We start from the raw sequence: 27,500 nt of genomic DNA, 5'->3' as shown, positions 1-27,500 counted from the left end.
CACTGTAAACATTAAGTATTGCTTTTAAAATGTGCAAAATAAACATCCAGTCCAACACAGTACACAATAACCAATTCTACTCATTCCAGTGAGTGACTAACAGTTGTAATGAAGAAAGGTTAGCATGTCTACATGCTCTGCTTCTTTTCTTGTTTACAATATTCCCAGCAGCTGAAAATAGGCGCTCAGAAGGGGTCGATGTGGCTGGAACTGAGAGCTAATTAGCCTTCACCTCAAGCCAGGACTGCGAGCGAGCTGAGCTGCAGTTTATATTTCTAGAAGGTCAACAGGCTCATAGTGATGTTACTAGTAGTTGACTGGGAGGTGTTTATTATCATTTGGGGAGAGTCCGCTGCCTGATGCTCACCTGCTAAACACCTATCTGCTCTACGCTGAAGCGCTGACTACATGCGCTCTGAATACGCACTGCTGATTGGCTGATAATGCTTCGCGTGTACCAATCAGATGGTTGTGTGGGTGGGACAATGCTGCGTGCTGAGACAGAGGCAGAGGAGCGAAGCAGCTTGTTAAGACTTTAGCAGCTAAAGTTAGCTTTAGCTTAGAAACTCGTTCGGTACACCCCCGTACCGAACCGAAAGCCCCGTACCGAAACGGTTCAATACAAAACACGTACCGTTACACCCCTAGCAGATACAAATGACACATTCATGTTTTTGTGTAATGATGACAACGTATGCTCGCGCGGACGATTGACTAGTTGATGGTTTTCTTTTCAAATGTTCGTTCATAGCCGTTGTGCTGCTATGATAGGCCATTTCCGCTCGACACAGTGTGCATACAACAACATTATTAGGCCGTTTATTGAAATACTCCCACACTTTTGACCACTTTTGGCATGCTTTTCCCCCCTCGCTCGCACCGCTCGCATCGTCTGCTTTGATCGTCTGCTTTGCGCTTCGCCATGACGGTAGTGTGACGTAAATATGTGACGCGTCGACGCACAAAAACGGCGTCGACGTATTTACGTAACCGATGACGTCGTCTACGTCGACGCGTCGTTTCAGCCTTACATCAGACCATCATGGCCACCAGGACGCTGACACAAAAGCGCCCCCACAAGCACGGCCGAAAACTCCTGAGGCAGATGGCTCATCTGAGGAACGTTTGAAAATAAAAATAATAAAACTTGTAAAATAGTAAGAACCATGAGTAGAGATAAAGAATAAAATACAAGTAAGACATATGAGGATTAATAGAACAAAAAAAGATACAAATAAAATGAATATACAGTAAATAAATGATAAGTAAATAGAACTAAATAAATGCTCAATGACGTCACACGTGCAGCGAGCATGGGTGTGGGCGTCGTAAGGCAGAAGGCAGCGGGAAGATGGATCGACTGCAGGTGACATACCAATTCCTTAGAGACAGTTGGAGAAAGTATCAGCATGTTGCGAAGGTTGAAAAAATGAAGTATTTCTCAGACTTAGTTTCAAATAACATTCATAAGCCCCTTCTTTTTAAAACAATTGGTTGTGTTTTAAATCCCAGTCCATCCACCATGCTGGAAATGTCATGCGAGACTTGTGACAATTTCTTGCACTTTTTTAACAACAATGTTGCTACCATCAGAGCTAACATGTCGCCCCCGTCATTTATGCTCGCTATGTCGACAAATTGTGTGAAATTTTCTAATGAGTGGAAAGGCATTGTGACTTTCACTACAATGCAATTGCTTCTTGCAGATTATTAGTGATTATAAAAATGATAAAAATGATTCATAATATAAATAAAGACTCAAATTGATCCAAAGTAAAACACACAGAAAACTTGCTCAACTCCGACTACATTCATGGTACGCATAGTCAAGGCATTCAATCCATGCGATCACTACTCTAATGAAAATGATTGACAGCGCCAACCTTGCATGATATATAAGAGAACAACTCCAAACAAGACCAGAAATGTCAATGCCCACAATGTCAAATAGATTGTGGTGATATGGTAGAGTAGAGTGTGTCATTTAATGAATGTGATCACCCGTTTGCTATTAATTTCTAACAGCAGCCACCTTGTACAAAATATACACTATATTGCCAAAAGTATTTGGCCACCTGCCTTTACTCACATATGAACTTAGTGCCATCCCATGGAATTGTCCAAAATGTTTTGGTATTCTGGAGCATTCAAAATTCCTTTCACTGGAACTAAGGGGCCAAGCCCAACTCCTGAAAAACAACCCCACACCATAATTCCTCCTCCACCAAATTTCACACTCGGCACGATGCAGTCCGAAATGTAGCGTTCTCCTGGCAACCACCAAACCCAGACTGGTCCATCAGATTGCCAGATGGAAAAGCGGGACTCATCAGTCCAGAGAATGCGTCTCCACTGCTCTAGAATCCAGTGGGGACGTGCTTTACACCACTGCATCCGACGCTTTGCATTGGACTTGGTGATTAAGGCTGAAACGACGCGTCGACTTAGTCGACGTCATCGGTTACGTAAATACGTCGACGCCGTTTTTCTGCGTCGACGCGTCGCATATTTACGTCACACTACCGTCATGGCGAAGCGCAAAGCAGACGATCAAAGCAGACGATGCGAGCGGTGCGAGCGAGGGGGGAAAAGCATGCCAAAAGTGGTCAAAAGTGTGGGAGTATTTCAATAAACGGCCTAATAATGTTGTTGTATGCACACTGTGTCGAGCGGAAATGGCCTATCATAGCAGCACAACGGCTATGAACGAACACTTGAAAAGAAAACCATCAACTAGTCAATCGTCCGCGCAAGCATACGTTGTCATCATTACACAAAAACATGAATGTGTCATTTGTATCTGCTAGGGGTGTAACGGTACGTGTTTTGTATTGAACCGTTTCGGTACGGGGCTTTCGGTTCGGTACGGGGGTGTACCGAACGAGTTTCTAAGCTAAAGCTAACTTTAGCTGCTGAAGTCTTAACAAGCTGCTTCGCTCCTCTGCCTCTGTCTCAGCACGCAGCATTGTCCCACCCACACAACCATCTGATTGGTACACACGCAGCATTGTCCCACCCACACAACCATCTGATTGGTACACACGCAGCATTGTCCCACCCCCACAACCATCTGATTGGTACACACGAAGCATTATCAGCCAATCAGCAGTGCGTATTCAGAGCGCATGTAGTCAGCGCTTCAGCGTCGAGCAGATAGGTGTTTAGCAGGTGAGCATCAGGCAGCGGACTCTCCCCAATTGATAATAAACACCTCCCAGTCAACTACTAGTAACATCACTATGAGCCCGTTGACCTTCTAGAAATATAAACTGCAGCTCCCCTTCTGAGCGCCTATTTTCAGCTGCTGGGAATATTGTAAACAAGAAAAGAAGCAGAGCATGTAGACATGCTAACCTTTCTTCATTACAACTGTTAGTTACTCACTGGAATGAGTAGAATTGGTTATTGTGTACTGTGTTGGACTGGATGTTTATTTTGCACATTTTAAAAGCAATACTTAATGTTTACAGTGCTCCAGAATATTTAGATTGGCACTTTTTTGTATTGGATGTTTATCTTTATTTTTGCACATTTTAGCAAATAAGCAATACTTTCACTTTTGTTGAAATGTTCACACTGTTGTTACAGAATATTTCGTTTTGCACTTTTTTGTATTGGATGTTTATCTTTATTTTTGCACATTTTAAAGCAAAATAAGCAATACTTTTACTTTTGAAATGCTTATACTATTGCAGAATATTAAGATTTGCACTGGATGTTGACTTGTATATTTGCACATTAAAAAGCAAATAAGCTACTTTTAATTTAGTTAAATGTTAAAAGTTTTAAATGTTTACATTGTTACAGAATATTTAGTCATGTTGTTGTCAATGTTGACTGAGTGGCCATACTTCTTTTTTTTTGTAAATAAAAGCCATGCCTTTTGAAAGAACGGGCCTACATTTTTTTTCCTCTCTTCATTTTGAATAAAAAAATAATCAGTAAAAGGAAAAATAATCTATAGATTAATCGGAAAAAAAAAAAAAAAAATCTATAGATTAACCGAAAAAAATAATCTATAGATTAATCGATAGAAAAATAATCGTTAGCTGCAGCCTTATTGGTGATGTATGGCTTAGGTACAGCTGACCAGCCATGGAAACCAATTCCATGTGCAGAAAGTATTTGCACTATGTGCTTCAGCATCCGCTGACCCCTCTCTGTCAGTTTACGTGGCCTACCACTTGGTGGCTGACTTGCTGTTGTTCCCAAACTCTTCACTTTTCTTATAATAAAGTTGACTTTGGAATATTTAGGAGCGAGGAAATTTCATGACTGGATTTGTTGCTCAGGTAGCATCCTATGACAGTTCCACGCTGGAAATCACTGAGAGTGGCCCATTCTTTCACAAATGTTTGTAGAAACAGTCTCCATGCCTAAGTGCTTGATTTTATACACCGGGCCAAGTGATTAGGGCACCTGATTCTCATAATTTGGATGGGTGGCCAAATACTTTTGGCAATATAGTGTATTATCAGAATGACTCCAAAAAATGCTGGAAATATTTTTTTAAAGTCAGAGAAATTGTAGTAACACAGTAGAATAGATTTATTTGATGAATGCGATCGCCCCTCTTGTAGGAAGTAATTAACGACAACGACCACAAATCATCAGAGCGACTCCAAATATGGCTGGAAATAGTTCAAAAAGTAAAACAAAATTGCAGTAATACAATAGAATAGAATGTGTCAATTAATGAATGCGATCCGCCTTTGAAAGTGTTTAACGACAGTGGCCATCTTGTACAAAATAAATCATTAGAACAACTTCAATAAGGTTGGAAACAGTCCAAAAAACAAAAGTAATTGCAGTAATACAGTAGAATAGGCCGTGTCATTTATTTAAAAACACAATAGCCCTGATAGGAAGTCAATAACGACAGCATTCCCGTTGTACAAAATAAATCATCAGAGCGACTCCAAATAAGATTGGAAATAGTCCACAAAGTAAACAATAGCACTAATACAGTAGAATAGAGTGTGTGTCATTTAATAAATGTGATCCCCTTTACAAGTGATTAACGACAGTGACCACCTAATACAAAATAAACCACCAGATCCAAATTAGGATGGAAATAGTCCAACAAGCCAAAGAAATTGCAATAATACAGTATAATACAGTAATCAGTTAATGAATACCGTATTTTCCGGACCATAGGGCGCACCAAACTATAAGCGCACTGCCGATGAATGGTTGATTTTTTATCTTTTTTCATATATTATAGGATTATAGGACGCATTAAGGAGTCATATTATTATTATTTATTTTTTAAATGGAAAACACTCCCTTGTGGTCTACATAACATGTAATGGTAGTTATTTGGTCAAAATGTTGCATAGATTATGTTTTACAGATCATCTTCAAGCCGCTTTTTGACAGTCACTTCCCGATGCGCTGTTTTGTGGGCAGACTTATTTACGTGGCTCACCTTCGGCAGCGTCTTCTCCACGTCATCTTTGTTGTAGCGGTGTAGCGTGCAAGGACGGGACTGGAAGAACTGTCAGAAGATGGAGCTAACTGTTTTAATGACATTCAGACTTTACTTAAATCAACAACGGAGCAGCTGTCTGTCCCGTGAAAAACCGTCCGACCGGAACTTTCTAATAACTAAAGTTCCTTGGGTGAATAATGTAAACTCACTACACGGTATGTTTTAGCGCTTTCATGGCGAATTTACTGACAGATATAAGTAAGAACAAGAAGATAGAGAAAAAGAAGAAGCTTATCGACTACGGCGTCGCCACCGATTACATAGGCGGACACGCTCAATTTTTCAGGATTCATGCAGATCCCAAATACAGATCAGCAGGTACCAGAAGGAAAGAAAAGTTGCTTTTGCATAATATTGTGAAACAAAACACCAGATAATATGTCTTACCTTATACACACACCATAATACTTGTATGTTTAATGCGCCGACAATCCATCAAGCGGTGCGTCTTCATAGCTTACCAATGTCGTACTAAAAAATGTTGATAGATTTTTGAGCGCCGTGTGTAATCTTCAATATTTTCAATGGAACATATAAAATGTTGGTGTTGTTTACTTAAGTCATATTGCTATCATATTGCATTATACACATATCTCTTATGTTTGACTGCCATCTACTGGTCACCTTTATCAATACACCATGTACCTGCTCAGTGGCCTTGTGGTTAGAGTGTCCGCCCTGAGTTCAATCCCCGGCCGAGTCATACCAAAGACTATAAAAATGGGACCCATTACCTTGGCACTCAGCATCAAGGGTTGGAATTGGGGGTTAAATCACAAACAATTATTCCTCCCAGGGGGTGAACAAGGGGATGGGTCAAATGGAGAGGACAAATTTCACCACACCTAGTGTGTGTGTGACAATCATTGGTACTTTAACTTTACCAAATAATAATTGCTTCGAGGTCGGTAGGCAACGCCAGATTTTTCCATACATTAGGTGAACCGGGCTATAAGGTGCACTGTCGAGTTTTGAGGGGAAAAAAAGGATTTTAAGTGCGCCTTAATACAGTAAAATACAGTACTATCGCCCCCCTCAAAAGTAATTTAAGGTCCAAGCCAAAGTAGCAAACCACAAGTGTGAGCGCAACCCAAGCTAACCTTACTTAAGTGTTGATGTGTTTCTGTGGGTGCTGCTGTTTTGGTTAGCTACAGTGTTTAAATGTAAGTCGTACACTGTAGTAGCCATCAAAGACGGCATTATGGCTGTCAAGGGGAAAAAGAGATGCCTGATTGTGAGACGCCTACTTTCTCACACACCCAATTGAGACATGGCATTTATTTTAGAGTGGAGGAAATACTAATGTGACTCTGATGTTTTCACGCAAGTCTTGTATTGGATGTTGTTGGATTCCACACTGTATGGGTTGCTAGTGCATTGATGATAGAATAAATCAAATGAGAGTATATAAACAAAGCTGGTGTGTTTCAAAGCAATTAACACAACGCTTCGAAGGATACAAGTCAGGTTTTGACCTACCGCTACTTAACCTTCCAGTAAACAGGAAGAGGCGTACGTACTACCTTGATATGCAGAAGGTAGCATATATTACTGCTCCTACGCTAAAATAAAACAACTCTTCAGGCAACTCTTAACGTGTTTCAGCAAACGGTGATGAATACGTTCACACATTGTGTGGGAGTGAACACCTTTAAAGGTGAACTTAATAATAGACATGCTGGCACACAAGTGGACAGCACAGCTGCGGGAAAACAGGATGTAGCTACATATGTGTTTCCTGCCTCCTCTAGGCAGGAAACACTAGAGGGGGTGGGTAGAGTGGCCGTGCCAGCAATCTGAGGGTTACTGGTTCAATCCCCACCTTCTACCATCACGTCCATTGTGTCCTTGAGCAAGACACTTCACCCTTGCTCCTGATGGGTCCTGGTTAGCGCCTTGCATGGCTGCTCCCGCCATCAGTGTGTGAATGTGTGTGTGAATGGGTGAATGTGGAAATAGTGTCAAAGCGCTTTGAGTTCCTTAAAAAAAAAGGTAGAAAAGCGCTATACAAGTACAACCCATTTACCATTTATTTACCATGGTGAATGAATGCTTGTGAGTGTTTGGTGGTGGTCGTAGGCCCAAATTGGCAGCCAGGCTTCCGTCAGTTTATTCCAGGGCAGCTGTGGCTAGAAATGTAGCTTTCCACACACCAATGTGTGAATGTGGAGGGAATTAATGATGTGTTCTCACTTCTCTGGAGCACTATATGAATCTAATCCATTAGTATTATTATACTTGCCAACCTTGAGACCTCCGAATTCGGGAGATGGGGCGGGGGGGGGGGGGGGGGTGTATATTGTAGCGTCCCGGAAGAGTTAGTGCTGCAAGGGATTCTGGATATTTGTTCTGTTGTGTTTATGTTGTGTTACGGCGCGGATGTTCTCCCGAAATGTGTTTGTCATTCTTGTTTGGTGTGGGTTCACAGTGTGGCGCATATTTGTAACAGTGTTAAAGTTGTTTATACGGTCACCCTCAGTGTGACCTGTATGGCTGTTGATCAAGTATGCCTTGCAGTCACTCATGTGAGTGTAAAAACCACATATACTGTATTATGTGACTGGGTCGGCACGCTGTTTGAATGGAGGAAAGCGAACGTGACGACAGGTTGTAGAGGACTCTAAAGACAGTACCTTTAAGGCACACCCCCAAAATTGTTGGCCGGGTGGAAATCGGGAGAAATTCGGGAGAATGGTTGCCCCGGGAGATTTTCGGGAGGGGCACTGAAATTCGTGAGTCTCCCGGGAAAATCGGGAGGTTTGGCAAGTATGAGTATTATTATTTTTAAAAGATTACAGTTGGTACAAAATGCGGCTGCTAGACTTTTGACAAGAACAAGAAAGTTTGATCATATTACGCCTATACTGGCTCACCTGCACTGGCTTCCTGTGCACTTAAGATGTGACTTTAAGGTTTTACTACTTACGTATAAAATACTACACGGTCTAGCTCCATCCTATCTTGCTGATTGTATTGTACCATATGTCCCGGCAAGAAATCCGCGTTCAAAGAACTCCAGCTTATTAGTGATTCCCAGAGCCCAAAAAAGTCTGCGGGCTATAGAGCGTTTTCTATTCAGGCTCCAGTAGTCTGGAATGCTCTACCGGTAACAGTTAGAGATGCTACCTCAGTAGAAAAATTTAAGTCCCATTTTAAAACTCATTTGTATACTCCAGCCTTTAAGACCAGTTGATCTGCCGTCTCTTTTCTGCTCTTCCCCCCTCTCCTGCGTGGAGAGGTTATTATTAGGTGACCACAGATGAGGCACTAGCTGTTCAAAGTCGGGACCCGGGATGGACCACTCCTCTGTGCATCAATTGATGACGTCTCTGCGCTGCTGACTTGTCTCCACTCAAGGTGATCCCCTGCTGGTCCCACTATGGACTGGACTCTCACACTATTAACTAGATCCACTCAACGTCCATAGCACCAGTCGCACAGGGGGGATCCCCACATCTGCGGTCCCCTTCAAGGTTTCTCGTTGTATCCCATTGGGTTGAGTTTGTTCTTGCCCTGATGTGGGATCTGAGCCGAGGATGCTGTTGTGGCTTTGCAGCCCTTTGAGACACTTGTGATTTAGGGCTGCATAAATAAACTTTGATTGATTGATTGATATTATTGTTACTCACAATGCGCTGCTGTGATTCAGATCAAATTACATTTCAAATGTGTTTTATTTTGGTTTTTGATGAAGAAAAACATGCAATCACCAATAAAATGTCACGGCGGGGTCGCATGTTAATGCGCGGATCGTTTCCCCAAGATGCAGACAGAACTCCGGAGGCAGGGTGCAGGTAGGACAATGATTTATTTGCCATAAATCAGTCAAGAAATACAAATCAACAGAAAAGCGTGCCGATGGTGAAGCTTAGAACAGGAATCAATAGGTAACTTGTTGCAGGAGCAAACAAGACAGCCAGACCGAGTAGGGCGAAAGGCAGGAATAAACAGCTTTCTAATTACTGCCCGGGAGCAGGCGAGCGTCCCGAACACTAATTACAGCATACTTGCCAACCCTCCCGGTTTTACCGGGAGACTCCCGGTATTCAGCGCCTTTCCCGATAACCTCCCGGCAGAAATTTTCTCCCGACAAACTCCTGGAATTCAGCCGGAGCTGGAGGCCACGCCCCCTCCAGCTCAATGCGGGCCTGAGTGGGGACAGCCTGTTCTCACGTCCGCTTTCCCACAATATAAACAGCTTGCCTGCCCAATGACGTCATAACATCTACGGCTTTTAGAGAGTAGAGTGCACAACTGCGCACACAACAAGGAGACGAAGCAGAAGAACGAGGAAGTTACAGCCATGGCGACGCCGTCGACGAGCAAGATGAAGAAATACGCTTGAAAGTTCCAAAACGAATGGAAACAAGAATTTCAGTTCATCCAGGACAGTTCGAAGGGGAAGGGGTATGTTGTCTGTACATTTTGTAGAACAGACTTCTCCATTGAACACGGTGGCCGAAATGATATACTCATTCATGAACGGAGAGCGAAGCACATGGCGGCGGCAGCGCAGCACCATTCACAGCCCAGTATTATGGGCCACCTCGCAAAATGGAGACCCGATGGTGTAACATATGCAGAGACAAAGATGGCTATGCTGATAGCTGGAAGCAACATCCCATTCTCATTTGCGGATGTCTACAACAAATCCGTGTGTATATGTGTAAATAAATGAACACTAAAATTCAAGTATTTCTTTTATTTATATATATAATAAAATAAATATACATATACTGTATATATAGCTAGAATTCACTGAAAGCTGAAAGTCAAGCATTTTATACATTATATATATATATATATATATATATATATATATATATATATATATATATATATATATATATATATATATATATGTGTATATATATATATATATATATATATATATATATATATATATATATATATATATATATATATATATATATATATATATATATATATATATATATATATATGTGCATACATATATATATATATATATATATATATATATATATATATATATATATATATATATATATATATATATATATATATATATATATATATATATATATATATATATATGAAATACTTGAGTTGGTGAATTCTAGCTGTAAATATACTTCCCTCTTAACCACGCCCCCGCCCCACCCCCGACCACGCCCCCACCCCCCACCCCCAGGTTGGCAAGTATGAATTAGAGGCATGTGAAAATAATCAGCACTAGTGTTGTAACGATACCAATATTTTGGTACCAGTACTAAAATTATTTCGATACTTTTCGGTACTTTTCTAAATAAAGGGGACCACAAAAAATTGCATTAATGGCTTTATTTTAACAACAAATCTTAGGGTACATTAAACATATGTTTCTTATTGCAGTTAAGTCCTTAAATAAAATAGTGAACATACTAGACAACTTGTCTTTTAGTAGTAAGTAAACAAACAAAGACTCCTACGGTAATTAGTCTGCTGACGTATGCTGTAACATAATGTATCATTTATCATTCTATTATTTTGTCAACATTATTAAGGACAAGTGGTAGAAATAAATTATTAATCTACTTGTTCATTTACTGTTAATGTCTGCATACTTTCTCTTTTAACATGTTCTATCTACACTTCTGTTAAAATGTAATGATCACTTATTCTTCTGTTGTTTGGTACTTTACATTAGTTTTGGATGATACCACACATTTAGGTATCAATCCGATACCAAGTAGTTACAGGATCATATATTGGTCATATTCAAAGTCCTCTTGTGTCCAGAGACATATTTCTAGAGTTTATAAACATAATATCCATCCATCCATTTTCTACCGCTTGTCACATTTTAAAAAAAACGAAAGAAGATGTTGTGATGCCAAAAATATTGACGTAATCATAGTAGTATCGACTAGATACATGCCAGTACTTGATATCATTACAGTGGATGTTATGTGTAGATCCACCAATGGCGTTTGTTTACATTTTGACGCCGGTGAGCTACGGTGTGTAGTGAAGCATGTTTAGCTATTCCTCGTCCTGCAGGTATGATACTTGTAAGAAACGTACTTTATATGTCGCCATGGAGGCGAGGATTAGTGATTTAGAAGTAGCTAAAACACTGCAGACGGCAGATGGACTTTAGCCGCTAACTAGCTAGCCATGTCTTAAAGCACCTCTTGCTGAGGGCGTTTCAGTGTTATAACTTCACCTTTATCGTTAGTTTTTAAGCAAAAATGCGTCCGTTCTCCCTTTTCTGTCTACACACTGTGTCTGTTTGTAAGTACTCCATGATTGTGTGCTGTCGAACATCCTCCTCTGCTCGTAAAACCAGCAATGTCATGACATGACGACGACGCGGGCGCGGGAGGGTGCGGGACCGGTATGTTTCAGAAGCGGTATCGTACCAAAAATGATTCATTAGTATCGCGGTACTATACTAATACTGGTATACCGTACAACCCTAATCAGCACCCATGGCAACTAAGAAACACAAACCCAGGGGTGCTGAAAACAGAACTAAGGGAGTTAAACTAAAATAAAACATGATCCGGGCAACGGATCACGACATAAAATCCCTTTCAACAAATGAACCGCAGTTCCCCAGTTTTGGCAGCACTCATGCAGGGCCGAGCACCCTACTACAATATTGTCAAGATACAATTATTAGATTTAGAAGATCCCAAATATTTGCAAGGAAAAGGTTCTGACACCACTCGCAAATAGCAAAAATGTGTATTTAAGATGTATATAAAAACGGCTATTTTTGACACTTTGGGTTATGGCTCACTCCTTCACCTCCAAACACTCCCTCTTGCCGGATGTTGATTTCTCCTCTGATTTTTGGATCAAAATGTGCAATTAAATGGACTGTTGTGATTAACCGTTAGGCTTTCAAAACACCGCCATACAGATTCTGGTGGCTGATAAACTCTGTTTTCTTCTTCCTCTTTGTGGAATGTTTTCAGAACATTTGTTGCAAATAGCATGCAAAAAGTCCTCCTCTGAAACATTGAAGCAGTCCCACAAGATTGACGCCATGTTTGTTTACAATGAGCTCAGGCAAAGTTTACAACACCGCAAGTAGGAGAAAAGGAGCGCTTGATTTGCTCAAACTAACCATGCACCCACATCACAGTACAGGTAATCTCGCCTCATTGGAGCATTTTTTTTTCAGGTATTGGATCTATTTTTTTTAATGTAAACTGATGTATGGTGGCAGGAGCTGTGTGCTCTTGTGTCATCCTTTTGTGTTCTTGATGTTTCCCTCTTGTTTTCATGTGGGTTTTTTTGCCTTTTGGTTCAGCACCCTTTGGGACTGTGCGACAAGGGGTGACACTTTTGTGACTTCTGCGGTGCTTTTTTTGTGAACTTCTGGATCTGCCTCACGGGAGCCTTTTGGCCATGGAGACCAGCTGCTGGGTCTCTGCCACACCAGAGTCCGTTTGGAGAGACTGGAGGAGATGCGGATGAAGAGACAGGGCTGCAGAGCTAGCGCTGAGGACCGTGACGGGCAAGTTTTACAGTGTCTACACCCTGGTCTCCTTAGACCAGGGGTCGGCAACCTTTACCACTCAAAGAGCCATTTTGACAAGTTTCACAAATTAAAGAAATCAATGGGAGCCACAAAACTCTTTTGAAAATTTAAAATGAAATATATATAATGTAGACTGGGAAAGTTAGGGCTGCATGGGATTCTGGGTATTTGTTGTGTTGTGTTTATGTTGTGTTACGGTGCGGAGGTTCTCCAGAAATGTATTTGTCATTCTTTTTTGGTGTGGGTTCACAGTGTGGTGCATATTTGTAACGTAACAGTGTTAAAGTTGTTTTATACGGTCCACCGTCAGTGTAAGCTGTGTAGCTGTTGACCAAGTATGCCTTGCTGTCTCCTACGTGTGCAAGTAAAAGCTACATACAATATGTGGCCGGGCTGGCACGCTATTTGTGCAGGTTATAGAGGACAATAAATACTATGCCATAAAGGCACGCCCTTAATTTAGTTGTTAAGATGAAAACCGGAGAATATACGCCCCGGGAGAATACTAGGAGGGGCACTAGTGATGGGATCGGCAGTTCTTTTGACTGTACTGAATCACTAGAATCAGTTCCTTAAAATAATTTGTTCAAAAAATTTGTTCACCGAATCCCCCCCCCCCCCAAATCAAAAAATAGGGGGGGGGGGGGGGGGCGTGCGTAGTACAGTACAGTGCAGACATTCGCGGGAGAAGCAGCAAATAGGCGCCCACACAACACTACCGCCCCTCCCTGAATCACGTTTGCGAACGACACAACACTAAGGGGGCGCCCCTTAGTACAGTACGTAGTACAGTACAGTGCAGACATTCGCGGGAGAAGCAGCAAATAGGGTGAACGCGAGTCCCCACGCACTGCGTAGGGACTCGCGTTAATCTAACAACAACAACAGTTGCAGTAGAAGGGATAATAATAATAATAATAATAATAATAATATGAATCAGAATTGATCCCCAAGGAGAAATGTATTTTTGTTACAATAACTGTGTAAATAATAGCCTATGTATGTGTACATACATTAGTTATTATTTTTATTTTAAATCTTCTCAAAACAGCCTGCCCTACACTTTACCCCCTGCCAGTAGACTGCTAGTAGACTAGTAGTCTACTCTCATAACTTTATGTGTTGAGATAATGGGGACGTGTGTTTGTTTTCATGTGGCTTGTTTTCATGGGATCGGCAGTTCTTTTGACTGTACTGAATCACTAGAATCAGTGACTGACACAGCACCACACTGTGGCCGCAGTTCAGTACGTGAACCGAATCACTTCTGCAGTTCTTTTGACTGTACGAATAACTAGAATCAGTGACTGACACAGCGCCACACTGTGGCCGCAGTTCAGTACGTGAACCGAATCACTTCTGCAGCAGCAGTACAGTTTAATTGCAAATCAGCATTATTATAATGATGATGATAGCTACTAAACAACATCAACAACAACAGTTGCAGTAGAATGGATAATAATAATTATAATAATAATAATAATATGAATCAGAATTGATCCCAAAGGAGAAATGTATTTTTGTTACAATAACTGTGTAAATAATAGCCTATGTATGTGTACATACATTAGTTATTAATTTTATTTTAAATCTTCTCAAAACAGCCTGCCCTACACTTTACCCCCGGCCCCGCAGAGCAGAGAGCGAGAGCGTTGTCGTTCACTGAGTGATTCATGTCGTTAATCCGCAGTGAACGAATCGTTCGCTCAGTCCCTCCCCCGCCCTCTCATTGGCTGCGTCGTTCGCCGACGTCGAGGGTTCAGTGAGTCACAGAATGCGCCAGTTCCACTCATACCGGCATGGTCGCGGCGGAGCTCAACTGAACTGAGAAAGGAACGAATCAGTTCATGAAGTGATTCGGTTCAGTACGTTCACTCAAAAGATTTGTTCTTTTGAACGAATCGTTCGCGAACGACACAACACTATGGGGCACTGAAATCTGTAAGTCTCCTGGGAAAATCGGGAGGGTCGGCAAGTATGCAGCTGAGCCGCATCAGAGTGGTCAAAGAGCCGCATGCGGCTCCGGAGCCGCGGGTTGCCGACCCCTGCCTTAGACGCATCCTCGCTCAGCCATGCAGACTGGACACTGGCTGAGGGTGGAGTCGGCTCTCTTGGTTGCTTTGTTGGGTCTGCTCCTGTCTCTGGCCATTCTCCCCCCACCCCAGCAGATGATGGCGTGGAACACAGCAGAGGCCACCACAGTGTATATGGGTGTTGAAATTATGTTTTTGTTTAGTTGCTTGTCTATGCATGGTGCAATCGTGTGTGCGCAATATATATTATTGGTTAATTATTATTAGTTTTTTGTTGTTGTTTTACTTTTGTAGCTGTATGTAAAAATGTGACTGCTGGAATGGCAGCTGGTTGCATCAGCTTTGCTCTTTTAATGTATTTAATGTCCTTTGTGTTCTTTGATGGTTCCCTCTTACACACATGTTTATGTGTGCTATGGCTATGAGGTTTTCTCATATCGGCCTGATAATTTTTAGTCAAGTATTTATTGTGCAACCCTAAACTTTTTTTTATTTTTGCAACTTTGGATTAGGCCTCTTTGCCAAAGCGCTACTGTACACTATGCCGGCTTGCTCCTCCCTCCCCAAACCATCCTGCGAGCTCAGTTCTTCTCAAATAGTGGGGTGGGCCCTGGGGTTGGTGGAGCGCAGTGCGATGCCAAGGGGGCGCGTGTGACCCCATAAACATGCTTTTAGTATCATGCTTCAAACCCCACTTTGAAAAGCTGTGCACTACAATAGGTCCTCATTGTAGCCATTAATCCTGACTTCCTCATTTTGTTTTTAAAAAAAAATCAGCACAAATTGTTTTATCTATTCTTGTTTTGTAGGTTAAAGTGTTTTATGTATTGTGCTCCTGAGGTAATGTTGCTGATAAGTTTGAACGTATTATCATGTATTAAGTTTATTTAATTTTATTTTTCGGTGTCAAATGGCTCAAGTCCGTCAAAGGGATTACACAGATTTTGAAATTTCAGGGAAATTGATTGTATTTTAAATCTTTTTTGTTACAGACTAAACAATAATGTTAATAAACCTATTTTTCTTATAAGTTGATGTATATTTCTTCCTTATTTGTTTTTTGTAATGTTACTAAGCATACAATGTTATGCAGCAGTTTACTTATAACAATTTTACAGACAAAGTATACCAATTAGTAGGGCTGTGAATGTTTGGGTACCACATGATTCAATTCGATTCTTGGGGGTAAATATTCAATTCAGAATACATTTTGCGATTTAAAACGATTCTCGATTCAAAATCAATACTTTTTTTATAACATTGGGTGCCAGTTCTATGATTAACTACATTCCTCTATAAAATAGATAAGACAGCTCTGATCAGTTTCTATATCACTTAAAAGAAATTTGTTTTTCTTTAATAAAATTCGACCCACTGCTAAGGCAACAAATACTTCTCTTTTCTAAAGTAAACCTGTACAGTAGATATGGTCATCCACATCAACAATATGATTTGCCTGAGTGGCTGGACAGGACAGATTAAAAAACTAATAAAAAATAAAAGTAAAAATAAAAAAAAATCAATTTTTTTTAAATATTTTTAAATTGATAAAGAATCGTTACAAATAAGAACCGTGATTCTTTCGAACATCTTTTTTGAGAATCCTACTATTTATAGTCGTAACAGAATATAATTGAGAAGTTATGGACTAGCTAGACGTAGACTTCTCTGATTTTGGATCAACATATGTAATTAAATTGACTGTTGTAATCAGCAGTATGCGAAAGCATTGAAAACACCACCGTACCCATGCTGGCGTCTCAGGTGGCTAATAAAAGGTTTTATGTGTTGAAGCTTAATGTTTTTTTTTTCCTTTTTGTGGAGTGTTTGCAGATTTGGTGCAAATGCGTAAAATGTCTTCCTTTGAAACAGTAAAGACGTCCCACAAAATTGACGCCATGTGTGCTTACAATGAGCTCAGGGTAATTTACAAGGAGGAGCACTTGATTTTCTCACCCCCACCTACGTCGCAGTACAGGCAATATTGCCTTATTGGAGGCACCACCGTACACTACGGTGGCTCGCTCCTCCCTCCATCATACACTCCTGCTAGTTTGATATCTCTGATTTCGGATCAACATTTGCAGTGAAAGTGCTTCTTGTAATCATAAGATTAGGTTTAATAACACTCCCTGTGTCTCTTTAACTATTATTGTTTGCTTGCGACGAATGAAGTTAATGGTCATCCTGCACACACATAGGGCTCGAACCAGCAACCACACATCAACACTGATAGAGAGTTAAGTCAAGCAGCGCTAGCTATAAGCCCAGTGTTGTCAACTCATTGTAAGGCGTAGCTCTTAAAGCGCCAGGGAAAGGTTTACACAACGTCAGCATTGTACAGTGCGAGCATTTTAGTCGTATTTGCGACTGAAAATAGGCTGTGCTATTTTTATTTTTTTAAAGACAAAAGTAGCACACATGCTAATGCAGATGTTAAACCTTTCATCGCATTTTGCTCCCAAAAATAAATCCATCCAAAGTTGATCAAAATAGAGTAAAATTTTGTATTTCTGTGTAGCATGTTTGAAATAAACTTAAACCATAACCATAACCAAATGGACTGTGATTGTGAAAGTGACTTGTTGTGCGCTGCAGAGATTTGTGTGTCCTTCCAACACGAAATGAATACAATTCTTAGTTGGAGAAACTGTTCAGTAAAATACAAAATGTTTTTCACTACCTTAAAACTTGACACAAACTGCACTGTGTACTAGTAACTACGAGGGTTAGTTAGTTAGTTAGTTTCAGTTAATTTAGAACATGCAATACAATTACAACAGAGGTGATATGGAACAGCAATGATTGGTGTGACAAACTTGCCGTTCAGATAATACCCCGTTAGTTGACAAGAACATACAGCCATGGAAACACATTCAATCTATTTGTTAAACAGAGGTAACACAAAACACTGAAAGTTTCAGAAGAGCTGCCGTCAGAGCCTACAAACTGCTGCTGCTAGCCTACAAAAGTAACAAAAACAGCTCAAGCTCTGAGCGATTATTAACTCGCTGACGTCACTAGGCAACAGACACCGCCTTTTAAAGGCACACGCACAGACGCATACACTGAAACTTATCTTAACTGCATTATGACAGCTATGTGAAGTTTTTTTAGGTAACATATTTGCTACTTTCCCTTGTAATTAATTACATTTATTAAAGAGTAATTCCGTTAGCAATGCAATTATTTTTATGGTAAAGTAACGAGTAACTATAATTAATGACTTTTTCAAAGTAATTTTCAGAACACAGCCAGTCACACAACATCATGAAGCAGTTGGTAGGTTGGTGTACCTGGTTAACATCTTTGTGTGTATGTCCTGTAATAATGTTTATCTATAAAAACACCATTGTTAAAAGGTCAATTATTTTCATGTTGCTGCGGACCTTCAAACCTGTCCTCTTAAACCAGAGCACTTTATTCCACATTTTGTTCTTTTGTGTTTTTGTTATCTGAAGAATTGAGCATAGCCAAATATTTTTTTCAAGAAGATTGAAAATTATATTAGATTTTTCTTATATAATTTCCAAGGCTTTTTCTTTTTTCTTATCTCAAAACACCTCTTAAATTGGAATCTTATTCTGCAAAACCTACTTTTCTTACTTGTTAGTACCTGTTTTTGTGTATTTGGGATCCCCATCAGCCCCGAAAATTTAAACTCAAGGCATGGTGGACATACAGTATTTAGTTACATCAACGAATATTTCTATTTATAGGTTAGTTTATGGGCCAAACTATATCGGTATATGAGTTTTGATCCCTGCGATGAGGTAGCGACTTGTTCAGGGTGTACCCCGCCTTCCGCCCATGTGCAGCTGGAATAGGCTCCAGCATCCCCCGCGACCCCGTAAGGGACAAGCAGTAGAAAATGGATGGATGGATGGAGTTTTGACCATATGGCCCAGCCCTACGATCGTGTTAGCGAGAGTGTTAGCACAGTTTAGAGATGTTCTCTGTTTAATTGAGCATTACAGTAGGCCTTATTATGGCATTGTGTTTATACAGTCGTGGTCAAAAGTTTACAAACACTTGTAAAGAACATAATGTCATGGCTGTCTTGAGTTTCAAATAGTTTCTACAACTCTTATTTGTTTGTGATAGAGTGATTGGAGCACATACTTGTTGGTCACAAAAAACATTCATGAATGTTTTCTTTTATGAATTAATTATGGGTCAACTAATAATGTGACCAAATCTGCTGGGTCAAAAGTATACATATAGCAATGTTAATATTTGGTTACATGTCCCTTGGCAAGTTTCACTGCAATAAGGCGCCTTTGGTAGCCATTCACAAGCTTCTGGCTGAATTTTTGACCACTTTTTTGTCAAAATTGGTGCAGTTCAGCTAAATGTGTTGGTTTTTTGACATGGACTTGTTTCTTCAGCATTGTCCATTGTCAGGACTTTCGGAAGGCCATTCTAAAACCTTAATTCTAGCCTGATTTAGCCATGAAAGCGATAAAACAAAAATTGAGCTGTTTGGCCACAATACCCAGCAATATGTTTGGAGGAGAAAAGGTAAGGTCTTTAATACCAGGAACACCATACCTACCGTCAAGCATGGTCCTACCGTCAAGCATGGTGGTGGTAGTATTATGATCTGGGCCTGTTTTGCTGCCAATGGAACTGGTGCTTTACAGAGAGTAAATGGGACAATGAAAAAGTAGGATTACCTCCAAATTCTTCAGGATAACCTAAAATCATCAGCCCGGAGGTTGGGTCTTGGGCGCAGTTGGGTGTTCCAACAGGACAATGACCCCAAACACACGTCAAAAGTGGTAAAGGAATGGCTAAATCAGGCTAGAATTTTAGAATGGCCTTCCCAAAGTCCTGATTTAAACATGTAGACAATGCTGAAGAAACAAGTCCATGTCAGAAAACCAACATATTTAGCTGAACTGCACCAATTTTGTCAAGAGGAGTGGTCAAAAATTCAACCAGAAACTTGTGGATGGCTACCAAAAGCGCCTTATTGCAGTGAAACTTGCCAAGGAACATGTAAGCAAATATTAACATTGCTGTATGTATACTTTTGACCCAGCAGATTTGCTCACATTTTCAGTAGACCCATAATAAATTCATAAAAGAACCAAACTGCATGAATGTTTTTTGTGACCAACAAGTATGTGCTCCAATTACTCTATCACAAAAAATAAGAGTTGTAGAAATGATTGGAAACTCAAGACAGCCATGACATTATGTTCTTTACAAGTGTATGTAAACTTTTGACCACGACTGTATGTATGAGGTCACATGTGTACCTCTAGTGTTAATAATGAAATAGTGATATTTAAGACATTTCATATTGATACAAAATTTTTTCTGTGCAACAAAAAAATTTCTGTGCTACTAATTTTTTTCATTTAGTAGCACAGGTGCTGCAAGTGAACGAGCTAAGCGTACAGCCCTGAACGTACTGTCGCACGGCCACACTATCTTACATGCTAAACATCCAGCCATGTTTTGTGCTTTCTTACCTGTGTAGTCCTCCATGCACTCGCAGGTGAAGCCCCCCTCTCTGCTGCGACACACGCCATGAGCTCCGCAGGGTTTGGAGTAGCACAGGTCGATCTCGGTCTCGCAGTAATCCCCCGTGAAGCCGGCGGGACAGCGGCAGCGCAGGCCAGCGATGGGGTGGATGGGCCTGAACAAGATGGTGTCGGACGCCACGAAGGGCGCCAAACTGTCGAACTTGAGCACGGACACGCACTTCATGTAGTTCTCGCAGGGCTCGCGGAGGCAGATGTTGTCGTCGAACGGCAGGACTTCCTGGGAGGAGATCTGAGCCAGCAGGCTGCGGTTGAGGTAGAGTCTCTCCTGGAGCTCCTCGGAGCCAAAAAACTCTGCCCCGCCGCCTTCCGCCTCTCTCCCGTCACCCTCCTCTCCCTGATCACCCTGGCCCAAGGGTCGCCGGGGGCTGTCGCCCGCAACGGCCACAGAGAGGCTGACGTTGAGGATGCGGGCGCTGACGTCCGTGTCGTCCTGGATGTTGAAGATGACGACGTCTTGGGGCGCCGCCGAGAGCACGCGGGCCACGCCGTCCAGGAACTGGGTGAGCAACAGAGAGAGGAAGTGCTCCTGGGAGGTGTTGGCCAGCCTCAGCGTGATGCTGTTGGATAACATCTCGTCTGTGATGATGGTGACCTGGAGGAGGCACTGGGCAGACACCGAGTGGACGCCATCTGCACACACAGAGAGGAACACTTCATCAACACCCTTCTACACCTCAACTTCTGCACACAAAAAGGTTCAAACTTGTCAAAACATGCACCCAAACTCTGCTGTTTGTGCTATTAAGTGTCTGAGTTTCCAAACTCTGCACTTTGGAAACATTTTGGTGTTTAAATGTGCTATATAAATAAAGTGGATTGGATTGGATAAATACAACAAACTTAAGTCGGATTGACTTGGAATTTCTCACTTAGCTCAATGCGCTCTATAAAACAGCCCACTGTAACTTTGGGGTGTTTATTGGGATCACTACCAAATTTGGTACATACCTATAGGGGACTGATTAGCACAGCGTTTTTCAACCACTGTGCCGCGGCACACTAGTGTGCCGTGAGATACAGTCTGGTGTGCCGTGGGAGATTATGTAATTTCACCTATTTGGGGTAAAAATATTTTTCACAAACAATTATAGTCTGCAAATAATGTGCCGTTGTTGAGTGTCGGTGCTGTCAAGAGCTCGGCAGCGTAACAATGTAATACTATTTCATATCAGTAGGTGGCAGCCGGTAGCTAATTGCTTTGTAGATGTCGGGAACAGGTCGTGTGAGGCGACGATGGTTTGTCGTGATCCCAATAGGCAGACGACAGTGGGAGGCAGCATGCAGGTGAAAAGGTATCAAATGGTAAAACCAAAAACAAACAAAAGGTGAGTGCCCCCAAGAAAAGGCATGAAGCTTAGGGAAACTAAAACTGAACTGGCTGAAAAGTAAACAAAAACAGAATGCTGGACGACAGCAAAAACTTACAGCGTGTGGAGCAGATGGCGTCCACAAAGTACATACGAACATGACATGACAATTAACAATGTCCCCATAAAGAAAGATAGCAACAACTTAAATATTCTTGATTGCTAAAACAAAGCAGATGCAGAGAATAGCGCTCAAAGGAAGACATGAAACTGCTACAGGAAAACACCAACAAAACGGGAAAAGGCACCAAAATAGGAGCGCAAGACAAGAACTAAAACCCTTCACACAGGAAAACAGTAATAAACTCCAAATAAGTCATGGCGTGATGTGACATGTCGTGACAGTACACCTACTTTGAGACAAGAGCTATAGTGATGCATGCTTGGTTATGGTTTAAAGTCATGTCCAACAATTGCGACAACGACTTTTTACTGTCAATATCGGCTGCTGAGTTAACGTTTTTAATAATTTCTGCTGGTGGTGTACCTCAGAATTTTTTCAATGAAAAAAATGTGCCTTGGCTCAAAAAAGGTTGAAAAACACTGGATAAGCACGTATTTGCCAAATTTGAGTGAGAATGTTTAAAAAACAACAAGTAAAACATCTTTGTAGCCGCACCTAACTACGTAATTGACTTATTGACAATTTGTTTAATGATCAGAAGATATCTGTATTACATTTATGCTTGCATGTCTTCCCAAGCCATAGGTGGTTCGTCACATGTCATTTACAGTCATGACCAGAGTCATCAAAGTGGGGATGTACCGGGTCCCCAAGCACAGGGCTGACCCCTCGGCTTTTGGAAGGTTTGAAGATATTTTTTCTGTCATTTAGATTTAGACTTAGACTTTGACAAACTTCATTGATCCACAAGGGAAATTGTTCCACACAGTAACTCAGTTACAAAGGTGGAAAGGGTAAGGATGAAAAGGATAATGCACACAAGGGCACTAAAAGAGGGCGAAAACAAAAAGGTATCAAGTAGACTAAAAATGTACCATAGTAGCAATATAAAATATAACATATATGTAATATTTACATATTAAATATACAGTATATAATATATACTGATATATTTACAAGTATAACCCTTTTTAAAAAAAATCATTATTATATTATATCAGCGTTCCCCAAACTTTTTGACTCGGAGGCCGCATTGAGTTAAAACAATTTGGCCGGGGGCCGGGCTGTATATTTATATATATTCCTCGCGCACTAATTGACTAAAAGAGCGCGCACTTGCCGTGCGCTCGCCCGACACTGCAAAGCGAGCACAATGATGTTATGTCGATGGGAAAATGCATTTTTAGACAATATGATTTGCCTGAGCGGCAAGGAGACACAGAGAGTAACAAGAGGTAGAAAATTAATTATAAAGGACAGATTTTAAAAAATTATAATTTATAACTTGGGACTTCCCACAGGCCGAATTTTGGATGCTGGCGTGTCCGGCCCGCAGGCCGTAGTTTGGGGACCCCTGTATTATAATATATCTTTATATAATATATATAATATATAACAAATCCCAATTACCCTGTACAATATTACAGTATATGTAACAGCCCCAGCAAAAAAAAGGGCAGCATAAAAAAAATACTTAAATGCTTATAAATACTTAAAAATACTTGAATACTTAAGTTATATAAAAGTTACATCATAAATATAAAATAAAATAAATCTAGCAGTGAAAGTTCGATAACAAGGCTGTTTGAATCAAATGAACAATGTCCAAGACGACAACGTCCCCCATTAAAAATGCAAAAAAATGTATTCCACCTTAACAGTGGCAAATCTAGCAGGAACACTTCCCTCAACACAGATGTCACAATATCATCAAAGTTCACCTTTAAGCATTTACACTCAGCACCAGCATTTTGGAAAAAGGATGAGGTGATAAAAGAGAGGTAAAAATATAATAAATCTATCTGTAGCAGCATACGAGAAAGTTATGTACAATTTCTGTTTTGCATCTTAATACAAATAACTGGCACATTCAAGGACCCTCGATTAAAGCTAGAAACAGAGGCGTCACTAGTTTTTTAAGTTAGGGGGAGGCTTAATCCTCAGGAGATTTACTTCTAAAAATACAAGTTTTCTGTCAAAATTCATAATAATATATCAGTGTTATGATGAATCTATTATGTTGAAACTTGACAGATTTCTAATCATATTTAAGTGAATAATGTCAGATTATCTGATTATTTATGGAAACTCATATTCTGGCTACTTTGTATAGAATTTGGAGGCATTTTTTGGTGAAAAAACAAACTAACTTAAAAAAAAACACATCTACATATGTTCAAGATCTGTGTTTGGCCCCCTCAAAGGCCACCAAAAATATATGTTACTTAGTTGTACTAAACCTTTCCACCACTTGTGGCAGTAATGGCAATATCAAACAAACTAAAGTTTTGAGCTAAGTTTAGAGAGACGTTTCTTAGGCGCAAAAATTATGACTAAAATGGTGAAGCTGTATTTTCATTTGCTCTTTAATTTTATTGACAGTTTAGTTAAACAAATCTATTATCAATTTAGTTTATTTATTTTGCACATCAATGTAGATTTATTTTAGTCACTAATTTATGAGTCCCTTCCTATACTTATTTTTGGTTAGTACTTATTTTTCTAATCAGCCTGATCTGTGCCTAAAGTTTATGTGTTCATATTATTTGACAAGTTTGTAAATTGTAATAGTGTTATATATAATTATTGAATACAATCAAAACCAAGAGTAAGATAATTACTTTAGTGTTAATATTTGAGCGGGCCCCCGAACCCTTTGTAAAAGAAAAGCGGGGCACCAGGGTCAAAAAGGTTAAGAACCCCTGTTCTATATATACAAAACCCAAAACCAGTGAAGTTGGCACGGTCTGTAAATCGTAAATAAAAACAGAGTACAATGATTTGCAAATCCTTTTCAACTTATATTCAACTAAATAGGCTGCAAAGACAAGATACTTAACGTTCAAACTGGAAAACTCAGTTGTTTTTTGCAAATATTAGCTCATTTGGAATTGGATGCCTGCAACATGTTTTAAAAAAACTGGCACAAGTGGCAAAAAAGACTGAGAAAGTTGAGGAATGCTCATCAAACATTTATTCGGAACATCCCACAGGTGAACAGGCTAATTGGGAACAGGTGGGTGCCATGATTGGGTATAAAAGCTGCTTCCATGAAATGCTCAGTCATTCAAAAACAAGGATGGGATGAGGGTCACCACTTTGTGAACAAATGCGTGAGCAAATTGTTTAAAAACAACATTTCTCAAACAGCTAATGCAAGGAATTTAAGGATTTCACCATCTATGTTGAAAGTGTAAAAGTGTTCTGTGGTCTGATGAGTCAACATTTCAAATTGTTTGTGGAAACTGTGGACGTCGTGTCCTCCGGAACAAAGAGGAAAAGAACCATCCGGATTTTTTTAGACGCAAAGTTCAAAAGTCAGCATCTGTGATGGTATGGGGGTGTATTAGTGCCCAAGGCATGGGTAACTTACACATCTGTGAAGGCACCATTAATGCTGAAAGGTACATACAAGTTTTGGAGCAACATATGTTGCCATCCAAGCAACGTTATCAAGGATGCCCCTGCTTATTTCAGCAAGACAACGCCAAGCCACGTGTTACAACAGCGTGGCTTCATAATAAAAGAGTGCGGGTACTAGACTGGCCTGCCTGTAGTCCAGACCTGTCTCCCATTGAAAATATGTGGTGCAATATGAAGCCTAAAATACCACAACGGAGACCCCGGACTGTTGAACAATTTAAGCTGTACATCAAGCAAGAATGGGAAAGAATTCCACCTGAAAAGCTTCAAAATTGGTCTCCTCAGTTCCCAAACATTTGTTAATGATTTAAAAAAAAAAAAAAAATTAAGTTTCTTAGTTCGAACATAAAATATCTTGTCTTTTCAGTCTATTCAAATGAATATAAGTTGATTTGGAAATTTGTATTCTGTTTTTATTTACAAATTACACAACTTGCCAACTTCACTGGTTTTGGGTTTTGTATATTTAGGGCTGCAGCTATCGAGATTATTTTAGTAATCAACTAATCTGTTAGTTTGTTCCATTAATCGATGTAATCGATATGCACAAGTTATAGCCTCAATGCGTATTTTAGACTGAATAGTTCAAATACACGATTAAATACTTTTTTGCTAGCCATAACCTTAATTTTGTTTTTTATTAGAAAAATGCACATCATCAACATTAAAATTTAATTTCTGGCATGTTTGCATTAATAATCGGATTAATCGTTGCAGCCCTAGCTATGTTAATCTCATCTTTTAAAAAGATGGTTCCAACCGAGTTTATGCAATAAATAGTTTTTTTGGTTTTTGATAACATACCAAGTGTGTGTGAGGCGGTGTTGTGGGTTTAAGGTGGGGTCGGGGGCCATTCAGGAGTCTTGTGTATGAGGGCCCACAATTTGGGGTTACGCCACTGGTCATGTCTATAGTTCATGAGGCGTTCACACTCCAGCACACATGACCAAAGGAAAGATTGTGTCTTTAAAAGCTGCCAAATTGCAAACTAAATAGAAGGACGCTTACAAGAAACACTTTCTTCATCAGAAGAATTTTTGTTTGCTCCACAAAAGATAACAGATGTACGCCAGGCCGGGCCGAAAAAAGAACAAGCTTATGTTCCCTTTCAGTACAGTCCAAGCTGCTAATCAGGAATTTCTATGCCTGCTTTCACTGCAAACGTTGTCTTTCTTTGTCCCGGAAGCAGAAATGGACGTTTAGGATTTTACATGCCAAGTCTCCGGTTCAACAGTTGAAGTTGTTCTCAGTGCAGATAATCACTTGTATTGTTGCCTCTTGTTCCCAGAGCAGGTCATGGAAACCTTCAGTACCTTCAAGACGACACTGTCACTTGTGACCACCAAGCATCACTTTTTCTAAGTCTTGGACAGCAAGAGTAAAATTATACATGATAAATAAATACATGTACAATCCCATCAAATTGCATCAGGTGAAGCATTTTAACTACTGACACAAAACTAACTTTAGTGAAGTTGGTTTCTACATTCATCATAGGTGTTTTTCCATAAGAATATAGAGTATAAACAGCAGCTAAATGAACAGTTGTCTAACAATCTCTGTGAACCCTTTCAGTCCGGTGTCAGGGCAAAGCACTCTACGGAGACAGCCCTCTCAAAAGTGACTAATGATCTATTGATACTGACGCGTCATCCATGTTGCTGCTACTTGATCTTAGCGCTGCTTCCTATACCGTCAATCACAACATTTTATTAGAACGCATCAAAACACGTATCGGTATGTCATATTTACCCTTTTCTTGGTTCAACTCCTATCTTACTGACAGGATGCAGTGTGTATCCCATGACAACATGAGCTTGGAGTATGTTAAGATAACGTGCGGAGTTCCACAAGGTACGGTTCTTGGCACTGCATTCTTCCTGTGCACTTAAGATGCGACTTTAAGGTTTTACTACTTACGTAAAAAATACTAAACAGTCTGGCTCCATCTTATCTTGCTGATTGTATTGTACCATATTTCCTGGCTAGAAATC

General features: G+C 40.3%; 1 protein-coding gene across 3 annotated transcripts in view; it reads right to left on the bottom strand.

The window, feature by feature from the left end:
- celsr2 (cadherin, EGF LAG seven-pass G-type receptor 2) overlaps nt 1–27,500 on the bottom strand; it is a 230,372-nt gene that overhangs the window by 107,497 nt on the left and 95,375 nt on the right. For all 3 annotated transcript variants that reach the window (XM_062053464.1, XM_062053480.1, XM_062053471.1), the window contains exon 2: nt 20,518–21,222. In XM_062053464.1, coding sequence (XP_061909448.1) covers nt 20,518–21,222 — 705 coding nt within the window. The remainder of the gene's footprint in view (nt 1–20,517; nt 21,223–27,500) is intronic.

The sequence above is a fragment of the Entelurus aequoreus genome, linkage group LG01 (genome assembly GCF_033978785.1).
Source record: "Entelurus aequoreus isolate RoL-2023_Sb linkage group LG01, RoL_Eaeq_v1.1, whole genome shotgun sequence".
NCBI classification, from domain to species: Eukaryota; Metazoa; Chordata; class Actinopteri; order Syngnathiformes; family Syngnathidae; genus Entelurus; species Entelurus aequoreus.
This window is presented reverse-complemented; position numbering and strand designations above follow the sequence as displayed.